Here is a 12791-nt window from a genome sequence, read left to right as displayed (position 1 = left end):
GTACTTAATTAGGGAACAATAGATAGTGCTTTGGCTTGAAAAAGAAGTGCTCTCATCACGTAGTTATGTACATTATATGCAGCGTTCGTCAATGCAGAGTCATAGTTAGAAACGCAGGGCCACTGACCTGCTGTATGCAACAATTTGTATTCTACAAAGTAAACAGCGTGTCCTCTTTGGACGTATCCAGTTCAGTAAAAAACTAAAGGATCTGCTATCAGACATGGAGAGACAGTGGAACAAATCCTGCACATGCTCACTGGGGGCCGAGCTCCTGAGACAAGCCAACATTTAGGCCTGTTAGCATTAAAAAAGTTATTGATTTGGCGGCTCGTTATCCCACCATCACCAGACTGTAAGAGGAAGTGTTGATCTACCAGCTGGGGGACAAAAAAAAACGTAGAACGCGGCGTTTACAATTCTTGCTTAGCTCAGTCAAGTTTCCCTAATCACTCCAGCTCGTCACGTCAGAGAACTTGACATGTTGAACTAGTTCAAAAAGCATGGGAAAATAAAAGACAGAGGAAGACATCCTGTTCAGCCAAGCACTCGGACTGAAGAGATTTCCTTTATAAAGCCATGAAGCGGAGAGAGATAATTCATTAAGGAGCCTGGAGCAAAGGAACCGAGGTCCACTAAAGCGCAACAGGAAAGCTTCCTTCATTTACTGCCCCGGGGCAAAAGACCTTTAGAACTTTTTCTCCCTGGGACCTGAAAAGGAAATATAGGCTGTTGTGTCGGAGACTTCTGCTTCGAAAAATGGCTGCAGCTTGTTATGTGGAAGCATATTTGAATGACAAACAACACCTATACATGTGAAGAATATGGTCAAAGAGGACTGGAATTTTGTATACTCGCAAACATTTTAAATACCTCTTCCGAGGGGCAAAAGAAATCATGGACCGGAGAAAACAAAGAAACCTCTGAGCAACAAATGTCAGAATTCTGCTCGACGACCGCAGCTCGACTGAAGCAAACTGTGAAGCATCAATGTCTAATTTCCTTCAAAGTTGTCTTCGTCTTCTCCTTTTAAATGAGACTCCATTGCAGTAAATGAAGCACAAACAGCGGGCCTGTGTCTACACTCACAGATTAGCGCTATGTACTCAGAAAACCACTTTCATAGAGCTCTGTCGGCTGTGTAATTCAAGTTTCTTTTAAGAGTGATGATTTCACAAGCCAGTAATAGCATATTTATTGGCATAGGACTGTTATTGAAAACTCTGAAATGGTTATAAGCATGAAATTGAATACAGAAGAAGAGTAAAATGAGAATATTTTTGGGAAGGAGTGGAGCGACGGCTTAACGCCTTTCAATCTTTGTACTGGAGTTAATTCAGAGAGATTCAGTGCAGTCAGTAGAGGCCTTCACACACTAACTATGTGAACGGTTAGATGCCATTATCAGGAAAACAACCTAATTAATCAAAACCTTCTCATTCCCTCGTCTCCATTGTCTCAAAGTCGGACGTTTTAAGCTGTCAGTGGGGTTAATATGAAGCCATAACTCACTTTAATTTGCCAGGAGAGAGAGAGAGAGAGAGAGAGAGAGAGAGAGAGACGCTTTCGCTAAACACTCTGCTCTCTACATTTTGACTCATCGGCGGAAAGATGCTCGTTTCTATGGATACACATATTAAAGCTAAATATAAAGTGAGCATGTCTGTCTCAGACGCAGGCGTACTCAAGAAAACACAGGCTTAAACCTGGAGGGTGTTTGAAATCATTTATCTCCTTCAAAGTGTTGATCTTTTTTAAAATGGCCGTACTGTTTGTATTCTACTTAAAAATCTTTTTTTTTTAAAGGCGTTGACATTTGAGAAAAGCTTCTCTTTTTTTTTGCTCTTTTGATGGTATCTTTTGTTTTCATTTCCTCCCTTTCAGAGCGCCGCTGTACAAGACAAGAAAAGACAAGAGCTTTTCAATGCAAAAAAAAAAAAGTCTTACTAAATAAACTGTCAAAAACAAGGTTTTATTTTTCATCAAAAGATGCATAAAGTGTTTCAATAGACTGATTTAGACAGAGAACTTTACAGTTCCAGTTTTGTTGATTGTCACGTTGTAACGTCAGCGCTGCTTTCCCGATGTCTTGAAGACATTTGACAACTTTTGAGATGACAGTTTGATGAACGAATTGTAATCAAGCGAGATTTGTTTTTCTTGGGAATCGAAAAGTTAACGGATAGAAAGATGGAAAGACACATTTCACCATTGTAGACAAAACAAAATTACATTTCATTATATTTTCATTTGATGTCATTTAATTTGGGAGAAAACCTTTTTTTACCTGGCAGCAATGACTGTGTGTGTGTGTGTGTGTGTGTGTGTGTGTGTGTGTGTGTGTGTGTGTGTGTGTGTGTTCATATAAATACAATATCAATACACTGTATGTGTCAAATTAGTATTTTAGATAATAAAACATGCAATTAACTGGCTTGGTTTAAAACATAAATATAGACATGCATTTGGCGGTACAATATGGGCAGTAGGGGTCCCGCCCACATACAGGCCTGACCCAATCAGGAGCCGAGCAGCGGCGCAGTTTGTTAGCGTGTGAGCCACCCACTCTATGCTACGTTAGCAGCAAGAAAGCTCAGGCTAAAAAGACACAACAACTAACCATGACTTCTCTAAAACTTCTTTTTTCATCAAATAGACGGATGTTGTGTTACACAAGCCCCTAATTTGTGAAACGTCATCTGCGTCTCCGACAGGCAGCTTCGAGCTAACCGGTATGACTCAGCTAGCTAGCGTCCGTACGACCCATAAACTCCACAGTAATCATGTGTTTTGAAACAGACAGACGCGAGCAGCCTGTTGGCTCTCTCCGCTTTACGGGTTGCTGCTTCCGCTGAGGCGGGCGAGTCCTGGTCCGTCACGGCTTTCGGTTTTGACGGACGTGTTTCGCTCGCTACACTTATGAGGCTCATTCACCTCGTGCCATTATTTAGTCAACATACTGTGCATGCAATTAGTTTTAAGAGCACTACTGATTTTATGTGCAATTAGTGACCAAATTGGAACTTAATTTATATAGTCACACAAAGGCTGCATTCAATACCTTTTGCAACTTCCTGGAAATGACAATTTGACGAGCGCCCATGCCGTGCGCAGCGATTGGGCAGAGCGTGCACTGGCTGGCAAAGTCAGCGTGTTTTGACCTCCGTCATGCGTCACACCAGCGGAGATGTAATCATGTCACGATAAAGCACCCTTGCTCTGCACCCTCCAAAAAAAAGCCCCAATCAGGCCGCGCACTCAGCGCCGAGGCCGTTGTTTGTTTGGGTATCGCTTTCTTTTTGGAGTGCCTCGGCCCCGTCAGGCGACGAGCGATGAGCCTCCACGATGAGAGAGAGAGAGAGAGAGAGAGAGGTAGAGAGAGAGAGAGAGAGAGAGGTAGAGAGAGAGAGGGAGGGAATCTAATTATTTTTCCTCCCATGGCTCAGCAAGCCTTAAAGGTTAATCACTGTCCGTCTAGCTAATTCTGTCTGGGTACACTGCAGTAATTACAACACCTCTCTCTCTCTCTCTCTCTCTCTCTCTCTCTCTCTCTCTCTCTCTCTCTACTTTTTCTCCATTGAGCACCTTGCGCGCACCAGCGCTCTCTTCTGCGCCCTCTCTCTTTATAGGTAGTGGATGTCGGTGTCTGTATCTCTGTCATGCTTGTTTTCATGTAAAGCTGCTTTCTCTCTCTCTCTCTCTCTCTCTCTCTCTCTCTCTCTCTCTCCTATCGTCGACATGTTGTGTACATTTTAAATAGTGCGTGAGGTCCTTTATCTTGCCAGCTGATGCCGTCTTGATGAAGTTAGCGTAATCCACACTCCCGCGACACTCGATCCAGAAGACACAACAACACAGTCGTGTCATTTTCATCAATATGCGGTTTCTCCTTTTAACAGAAATACTGTTTTTAGGAGAAGTTGCTTATACTTTCCGGGGGGATTACGTACTACTAAATACAGATTAAACTCAAATGGCATAAAAGCCTGGGAGCTTTTGAATGTGAAACGTGGACAGGAAGTGTTGGGTTTAACTAAAACAAGGTCTTTATTCATTCAGTTGTAATTTGAAACGCAGCCATTATTTGAATCCTTTTCTATTTGGGCATTTGCAGTGTGTGTATATATATATATATATATATATATATTTATATATATATATATATATATATATATATATATATATATATATATGTGTATGTTTACACCTTTTTTTTCACATAGGTATTTCATAGATACAGAAATGCAATTTGTCATGCGTCAGATCTCAGAGGGGGAGCAGGGTTTCCTTTTCTCACCTCCTCTCTTTCTCACACTCCTCACTTTCCATTTTTACTCCATCTCTTCACCGCCGTCTCTCTCTGTCCTTTTCTTTCTCATGCTATCTTTGTGACACCTATCGTCTCCCTCGGTCCCCACTCTTCTCACTCCTCCTCGTCCTCCTCCTCCTAATGTTCCTTTCTTTCTCTTCATCATTTCATCACCCCTCCATGCCACTTTCTCACTTCATCTCTCCCCCCCCCCCCACCCTCCTCTCTCTGATGGATACAGCTGCATTTCCTTCTAGCAACAGCTCGTGGAAGTGCGCCCTGAGCCTGGACATACTCCACCATCATTTCTCTTTCCAATTTCTCGCTCCTTGCCAAAAGCATCTCCAGGAGCGACAGCTTCGGACACTTAAAATACTTCTGCTTCCTTCTCCTTCTTTTTCTCACCGCTACACTTATTTCGCCCGTCACTTTCAGTGACACAGCTGCTCAACACAAATAGACAATGGTTACGATAAAAGACGACAAAAACGAGGACCAATATTGAATTGAAACTGTTGATATTTTTGGGAATTTATGCCTGCGATTCTCTGCAAGACACGACCCTCACTCGTGCCAATTTGTTATTACTCTCTGCCATGAGTCTTAAGAGTTTATACGTCATTATGTCACGCAAAACAGCATGTACATCAAGGCCCAGGTCGGCTCCATCAACAGTCCGCTTCCTGCTGAGGCCGGCGACGTATCGCTGCTGAGGCAAGGTGGGCCGTCGCACATGATCAATACAGGGGAGAGGACTGGAAGAGAAGAGTGGCGAAGAAGAGACAGAAAGCACATGGAGGATAAAGGGATGGGAAGGCTGAGAGTGGCCCTTAGCACAGTGTCATCACTCAGCTAAACTCTCCCCTTGCCCTCTCTCTTTCTCTTTCTCTTTTCCTCTTGCCAGCGGTCCAAGACAGTGGCCGGGGATAGAAGCCGTTTTATTACACTCCGAATGCTTTCCAAGGATATCGCAGAGTGGCAAAGATCGCTAGAATTAGTTTATCAGCCCCCTGCGGCAAAGGCCTGCTTGAGAGTCTGTGGGCAGACGGGTGCTGACGGAGGTGGTGGAAGCAGCGGTGGCGTGGACGGCTGCCAGAATTGCTGAGGTCGAGACGAGGGAAGCTGAGAATGGGAAGCGACAGCGCCTGGCTGTATTCATGAATCATGCTGCACGGAGGATGCAAGGTGCATGTGAGAGAAGTGTGACAAAGAATAAGAGGTTAAGGTGAGAAACTGTAGGGTGCCAGAGTGGAAGGAAGGGGAATGGTGGTCCCTCGTGTAACACACAACAAATACGGTTTTATAATGAAATGCAAATTGTGTTGGTTCTATACAGCAAAGTTCAGAGCGGAAAGCAAGTGTTGTTGATTGTGTTATATCTTGTGTGAATATAAAGAAATACTTAATATGTTGTGGTGGAACGAAACAAAGTAAAGTATCTGTATTTAAGTACAGGACTGAGAGGAAAACCTTGCCCACAACATGACCATTTTTATATCAATTACTCGCTTACTCGCTATATATACACATGATATACACAAACACAAACATACATATATGTGTACATATATAAAGACACATGTATACACATACATATGCATTCATATATAGTATATATACACTCACATATAATATATAGATCTACACATGCATATTCATATACGATACATATACACTATCATGGTGTATGTATGTTATAATGGATTTCTAATTAAATATTCTATAGGTACCAATAGCTATTATTTACCAATACAAATCTTATTAGCTAATGTATTCTGTGTCTCTTTTTTTGAAGTGATGTGAAACAGTTAGGATTTGTATTGATTGCTGTCACAACTTTGATCTGTGGCCTGAGGAAGCCGGTGAATTATGAAGACCGTCCGGGAAAATGCTTTCCGTTATTGGACAACCCTCGTTAGTGTAAGAGAAGTGGTACGAACAGTCAATCTGTAATACGCTCGAATAATTTGCTTATAGTTTTACAGGGAGAGATATCACGTTCCAAACAAAGTTGTAGCTCTCCGAGGTTCACATACACACACAAATCTGCTCTTAAAGAAACATTTCGGTCAGAAACAATGAATGTAACAACTACTTTGTTGGTTTGTATACATGTATATATGTTATTTTGAACTCCACAGACTACCTTTAAAGTGGCAGTCACACACAAAATGGCTTGGTGACATAGTGACGACTCGCAGCGCTAGTTGTGTAGCTGGAGAACTAAATGGGCTCGTCAGGGTTAGCACTTGTCAGTCACTAAATTTCCAGCAGCTTTTTCTTGACTGCTCTGTTCACTTCCCACTGACATTCTGTTCATCGCCACAACACGCTGCTTCATTCAATAAAACATTCTCGAAGAAGGGAAAATAAATAGAGCTCTCAGCGCTAACGGTCCGTTAGCAAACTTGCCAGCTTGTTAGCGGTTGATAATGGGACTCTCATAGCCATTGCTCTTTTGTGGGACAGTTTTCAGACAGAGGAGGATGAATAGGAACTACAATAGCTCCGTCTATTTGTGTCCCTCCGGCTCAAAGAGTTCAGCACCGGCAAGATGGCTTCCTTTTGGCTAACGGTGAAAACATGCACGTCAAAAGTGTATCAAAACTGCACTCTACGGGGTCATCTTTCCAAACCGATCCTCCCAATTCCACTGGAATTAATTGATGTCACCTTGACATGTCTGCGTTTTAAACCTTGTTGTGTCCAAGGCTTGAAGCCGCACCAGGGACTTAGAATGAGAGCAAGACTGTAGACTTCAACACTGAGAAGTTAGCACATAGAACGACCGCCCTGTGATCCTGTTACGCCAAACGATGCCAAAAAGGAAAAGATCTGTGCTCGACTCTCGGAGTTACATAATCCTTTCTGATTCATCCCTTCCTGTGTGCTTAAAAACAGGCAGTGATTGCCATGACGACAGATGGCACGCACATAAACGCCGTGCAGCAAATTATTGTAATATTTATCAGAATGTGAGAAGTCGGTGTCCTTGTGAATAATCTTTACCCGGGAGAGACACAGATACAACGTGTGCTCTGAATGAAGCCCTGTAGTGGCTTTGAAAGCTTGTGTGAGCAAATGATTATGCCAAAAGAGACAGATGATAATATGATGAAATGTGTCTTCTATCTTTTTTATGGTGGACTGAGGGTGGGAGCGGGTGCTGAAAAGGTTTACCTTGTGTGAGGAGTTGAAGGGTCCTGACCTCCTCCCGGACGCGAAGCTGCAGGACCTGCTGCAGGATGTGCTGCCTCTGGGCCTCCTGCATGATGCCCATTCTCTCCAGCTTTCTGTCTGTCAATCTCATCAGAGCCCGCCCTAAGCAGAGAGATGAAAACCAACCAGGCTGAGGGTTAAGGGCGAGCAGGAGCGGGAAAGCCAGCGGGAATTCATTATGCACAGCTTGAGACTCTCTAAAAGGCCACAGATGAAGCATTTATTATGCCGGTGGAGGAACAGAGCGAAGAACACACACACACAAACAAATATGGTGGGGAGACGACAGACGCACAAATTGTGCATTGAGTGTTGATATGAAGGGGTTTTCAAGGTTACAAAATGTGACAGAGAAACTAATTCTTCAAAAACCTTTGCCTATTATGTGACTGTCAATTAGCCTTAAGCGCAGCACCCTCCATGTGAATCACAATCTTCTAAAACGCAGTTTTACATAAATATCAGCACTGTACGTTCCTTGAGCAATAATCCCTCACAGCTTGTTCCTTAATTGCAAATCCTTGTATACAATCCATAATTTAATCATCCAATCAGTGTCGATGAGGGGGGATTTGGGCTGCTGGTAAAAAAAAAAAAAAAAACACGACTCGAATATGGCGTAATTATTAACGCTTGTTACGACTGCCTTTGTAACGTGTGGGATGCTAAGCAGACAGGGTGAACCGTCAGGGTAATTACTACGTGTTGGCTTGGACCCCGACAGTGCCCTCTGCTCCGTTGCCTTGATGGCTCCCCGGGCATGAAACTGGCTCTGATTGGTTGACAGCCGAGCAGGTGGATCAGTGCTGATAGGCTCATGGAAGTTAGTCCGCTATATTCTTCTCCCTCGTTCTTTTAACATCCCTTCTATTCATTTCCAGATCATTAAAGCTAACATCCACAATGCAAGCTATGCAGTTTTATATTGGCGTTCTTGCTCTTGCTCTTGTTCAGTGTTCACTTCCTCCCCCCCCCCACAAGAGAACTACAACAATGAAAAGGCATAGGTTATAATTTCACGTCTCATGACTTGTTTGGGGCGCTCTATTGTAGGTCGTCGGCGCGTACCGAGCCTCACACAACCGCTTTGCCGCCACAGCACAGAAGGGAGTAGTTGGGAAAGCTAAGTACCCTTATGTGTTAGCGGTGTAACGTTGACAGCATTAAGGCAATTTTCTCTCGCCTTAACAAAAGCATCTCTCCGCCCGCCGCTGCGGCCAGATGGGGGTAAAATGTCAAGCGCCGTTAAGACGCTCCGAAGCAAAATGGCGCTAGAAGTGGCCATTACATTACGTGCCAACACTGGGGAGCAAAGTAGAGCCATAAAGGCTGAGAGGTGAGAGGAGGTTATTAAATGGGGAGATGGGAAGAACAAGACTAGTGAGGTGGAAAGAGGACTGATGGATCGAAGGCGAGGCGGAGGGCGGAAAGTTGGCCAGAATAAAGAAGACGTGCAAATTGACAGAAAAAGAAGCAAAAAATGGCGAGCTCATGCTGTTATAAGTCTATAAATATTGACCAACCAACAGTGGGCACCTTGTACTGTAACCAAAGATAGATTGGCATGGCAACAGAGGTTCACTTTTTTCTCTCCGCTTCAGTAATGTCTTTCTTAAAAAACAGCAGATACAAGAGATGAAACACGGCTCTGCAGGACAAGCAGATTAACAGGTGGTTCACACAGCGTCTTGGCTAAACTTTGTGTTATAGGGGAAAAAATGAAAGCAGCAACTGGGGATTGTGTATTGGTGCATTTGCATGTGAACATGGAAAGAGGTCCTGCAGACTATTTGTGTAAAAGTAAAACTATTATTGTAAAATGTCTCTCTGCAGCACATTCAGTGACGCTGACTGAATCGCAAAAATAACCACAACACGCTGTCATTACACCAAATAAGGAAACATTTCCTGTTTTACATCATATATAGGCTGAGTATAAACAGAAATACAAGTATGTATTTCATATGTGGCTTTTGTTTGGCACAAAGTCATTCACAGATAAAGAAAATGTGTCGTTGGATACACTCCATAGTGTCATTACTCATGTGTGTCGTCAACTTTACTTTACTTCAACTATGAAGAGTAACTCCATGTTTGGAGTTTGACATTTTAAAAGTTGACTTTAAAAAGTGAAGTTCACCATTTCGGGAAATACACTTTGCTTTCTTAACAACAGTGAATTTAAAAGCTTAATATCACTTTCGTGTCTGTACATTAAATATAAAGCAAAATTTAGCAGCCGGCTAGTTTCACTTAGCCCTAATACTAATTTAGTGTGACTCTTTAAATACTAAGCTAGTGGGCCTACTAAGCTTCTTCAGGCTTCTGTCCAAAGCCACTCCCCCAAAATTACCATTATGAAGGTAAATAACAAACGGCCATTGTTAGTTCAGCGCTGTTAAGCTAGCAACTAGCAGCTAGCAGCAGGAGACTCTGAATCAAATGGTTTCTTCGTTTATTCCTCCGAATGCCACAGATGCAGGATTATTACTCATATTCTTTGGTGAACTTTGAATATATTCATTTATTTATGGACTTAAAGGGAAGTTCAACAGATGTAACAAACTAGTTTCCTCAAATTAAAAAACATACCCTAGCTTTAAGTTAATTTTTTTCTTAGCAATTTAAGAGAACCCAGTCCTTCTGAACACGACATTGGTCAATCAATGTATTTAGCATTGAATGTTTCACTCACTAAATATGTTGTTTTTTTTTACAGCTGATGGCTGGAGTATAAGACGCACGGCGAGGACTAGACGAACAAACTTCCAGGTTTGGGCGGCGGGTGCCAACGCGCCGCTCCTTCCAGCCGGCGAGGCAGTGCCGGCTGGCTGGAACCGCTTCTGTGAGGCGTCCACGCTTTGACTCTCTCGCTCTGCAGTTCTGAGCCATTGGCATCGACAATCCCATCAAGCCTCGGCCGAGGAATTTTTCAAACCACAATTAATACACTGAGCAGTGTTGCATGGCTACGAGGAGAGGAGGAAGAGTAGAGGGAGGAGGAGGAGGAAGAGACGAGGAAATTGGTCAAGAGGAAATAAATGAGGCCGGAGAGGGAGAGATTCTTGGAGAAAAGTTGGAAGTGATAGAACAATTTTGAATCAGCTGTAAAAGGCACCCGAAATGACAAAAGAAAAGCCCACGGCCGGGCCACGTGGTGGCAGAGCCAAAGTATGACGTCAGCTTGCTGCATGCTTAATTCTACGAGGTTGTAGCACCATGACGGAGCTCTCCTCTCTGACATCTGTCAGATGCTCCGCACTTTTTCCAATGGGTAGTGCAGATTTTGTGTCCACCCCTGAAAATCCTGCACTTGGTTACTTATTTTGTGGGGTTTTAACTTGACAACGTGCTTTTTTCCCCCTACTACAGAAGGCCTACCGTCAAGGGTGTCTTCCTGGTGCCATCGGCCTTTTTCCACTCCTGAATGGTGGATTGACATTTTTGGGGTGGAAAACAAAACTGACACATATTCTTGTCCATCTGCTTTCTGCACAAACCGAAAATACCGTAGCCCCACTCCTTCCTTTTCTTCAGCCTTCCCAGCTCCCCTCTCCCTGTCAGTCACTTACCTATTCAGGTAGCATCTTGATACCACACTGTTCTGCTCCTGCTGGAATGAGCTGAATAATTCCTTTCCTTATTTATATAAAAGGGGCTAGCGGATCCAAACTCCCCGGAAGATGAGCTCCCACTGCGGCTTTCACTGAACAAAAAAAAGAAAAGAAAAGAAAAAAAGGCCTTCCTTCCACCTGCTATTCTGACTCACATCCAAGAATATGTATTTTATTAGACAAGAGCTACATTGTAACTACACTAAAACGCGCATGATCGGTAATTTTGTTCTGAATGTGTTTTCACAGCCAAGCCAAACTACTTTTTACAGAAGCACAATGAGCACTCAACACACACACACACACACACACACACACACACACACACACACACACACACACACACACACTCTGTCCCTGGGAGTTAGATTAATGAGTGGTGGGTGAGCAGCAGTGTTGGGCTGAAGCAGATTAATCCACAGCTATAGCCTGGCACAGTCGACCACGGCTTTGATGAATGGGAGCTTAAAGTGCATCTGTACAAACACACACACACACACGCGCACACAACATGTACACGGACACGTTGGGTATAAAAGCATGCGCGAGCTGGGGGATATTTGCCAACTGGTCACACCTACACAAACAGACCCTGATGCTGCACTTCATTTCCAGCATGGAGCTAAAATGCCATGCTAATTATGACGGGGTGCTGGGGGTGGAGGGGGTGGGAGGGGTGTAACAGACGATAGCACAAAGGATGCAAATGAGCCCTCCTCTCCCCTTCCACCTTCACGCCCCTCGGGCCTTTTGCCAGCTGCGCTTGACGCCGGTGATACGCCGCGAGATCGCATTCTCCTCAGGTGGATCCTCCACGCCGGTCACACTTGTTTTCTCGAATCTCCCCGCGCAGCTGTGCGCCCGCACGCCTCCTCTGGCGGTGGGTGGAGGTGATTGTCGGCCCGTGAGAGATGCACTCGGGCGAACTGCACTCCGAACCTGCACTGCACTGCTGTCAAGCTTCGGATTCAACAAGCCCGCCGCCGACAAAACATACGGCAGGACCGGATTTGGCTCGGGGTCCTTAAAGTAAATGGTGACTGATTGTCTCGGCGGCTGGTAGCCCTACAGCAACAACAACACAAAAAAAAGTCTACTGCAGCCACTGAGCACCTGTCATCCGATGCTAATGCTCGTCCCCGACTGCGGGAGAGGAGGCCAGTTATGAGCCCGAGAGAGAGAGAGAGAGAGAGAGAGAGAGAGAGAGAGAGAGAGAGAGACAGACAGAGAGAGTGCGGTTCAGTGGAAGTAATGAAACTGGTCCAGCCAGCCGGAGAGACACAAACACACGCCCACGCCGCGGATAATAAGCTGCCTCAGTCCTCCACTTGTCACAGCAGCGGTAGTCTCATGCTGATTTCACCGCCACTGATCTATTTCAGCTCGCGGATCATTATAGCGCACGTCTGTTGGTTAGCCGCGGCAAACAACCTGCAGACAGCCGGGACTCCGGACCGCGGCGACGTCGGTACGGAGAACCAAAATCCCTGTGGGGCCGACTGTGGAGCTAACTAGCTGTCCCGAGTTCGACAGGCCGTCCTGAATGTCCCGGGTCATTAAGGGGCGACGGACTGCTGGCTGTGATTTCCAACGCCCCAATGTCCCGCCATGTGCGAGGTGGGAAATCACAACGGATGACTGCGCCGGCG

At 44.6% G+C, this 12791-nt stretch overlaps 1 protein-coding gene across 1 annotated transcript in view; it reads right to left on the bottom strand.

Moving 5' to 3' along the window:
- samd12 (sterile alpha motif domain containing 12) overlaps positions 1-12791 on the bottom strand; it is an 85432-nt gene that overhangs the window by 45818 nt on the left and 26823 nt on the right. Inside the window, exon 4 of the mRNA XM_068576420.1 lies at positions 7490-7630. Within this exon, the coding sequence (XP_068432521.1) occupies positions 7490-7630 (141 nt within the window). The remainder of the gene's footprint in view (positions 1-7489; positions 7631-12791) is intronic.

Source organism: Clinocottus analis, unplaced genomic scaffold, assembly GCF_023055335.1.
Source record: "Clinocottus analis isolate CAN_PGR_092001 unplaced genomic scaffold, fCliAna1.0.p SCAF_14, whole genome shotgun sequence".
Taxonomy (NCBI): Eukaryota; Metazoa; Chordata; class Actinopteri; order Perciformes; family Cottidae; genus Clinocottus; species Clinocottus analis.
This window is presented reverse-complemented; position numbering and strand designations above follow the sequence as displayed.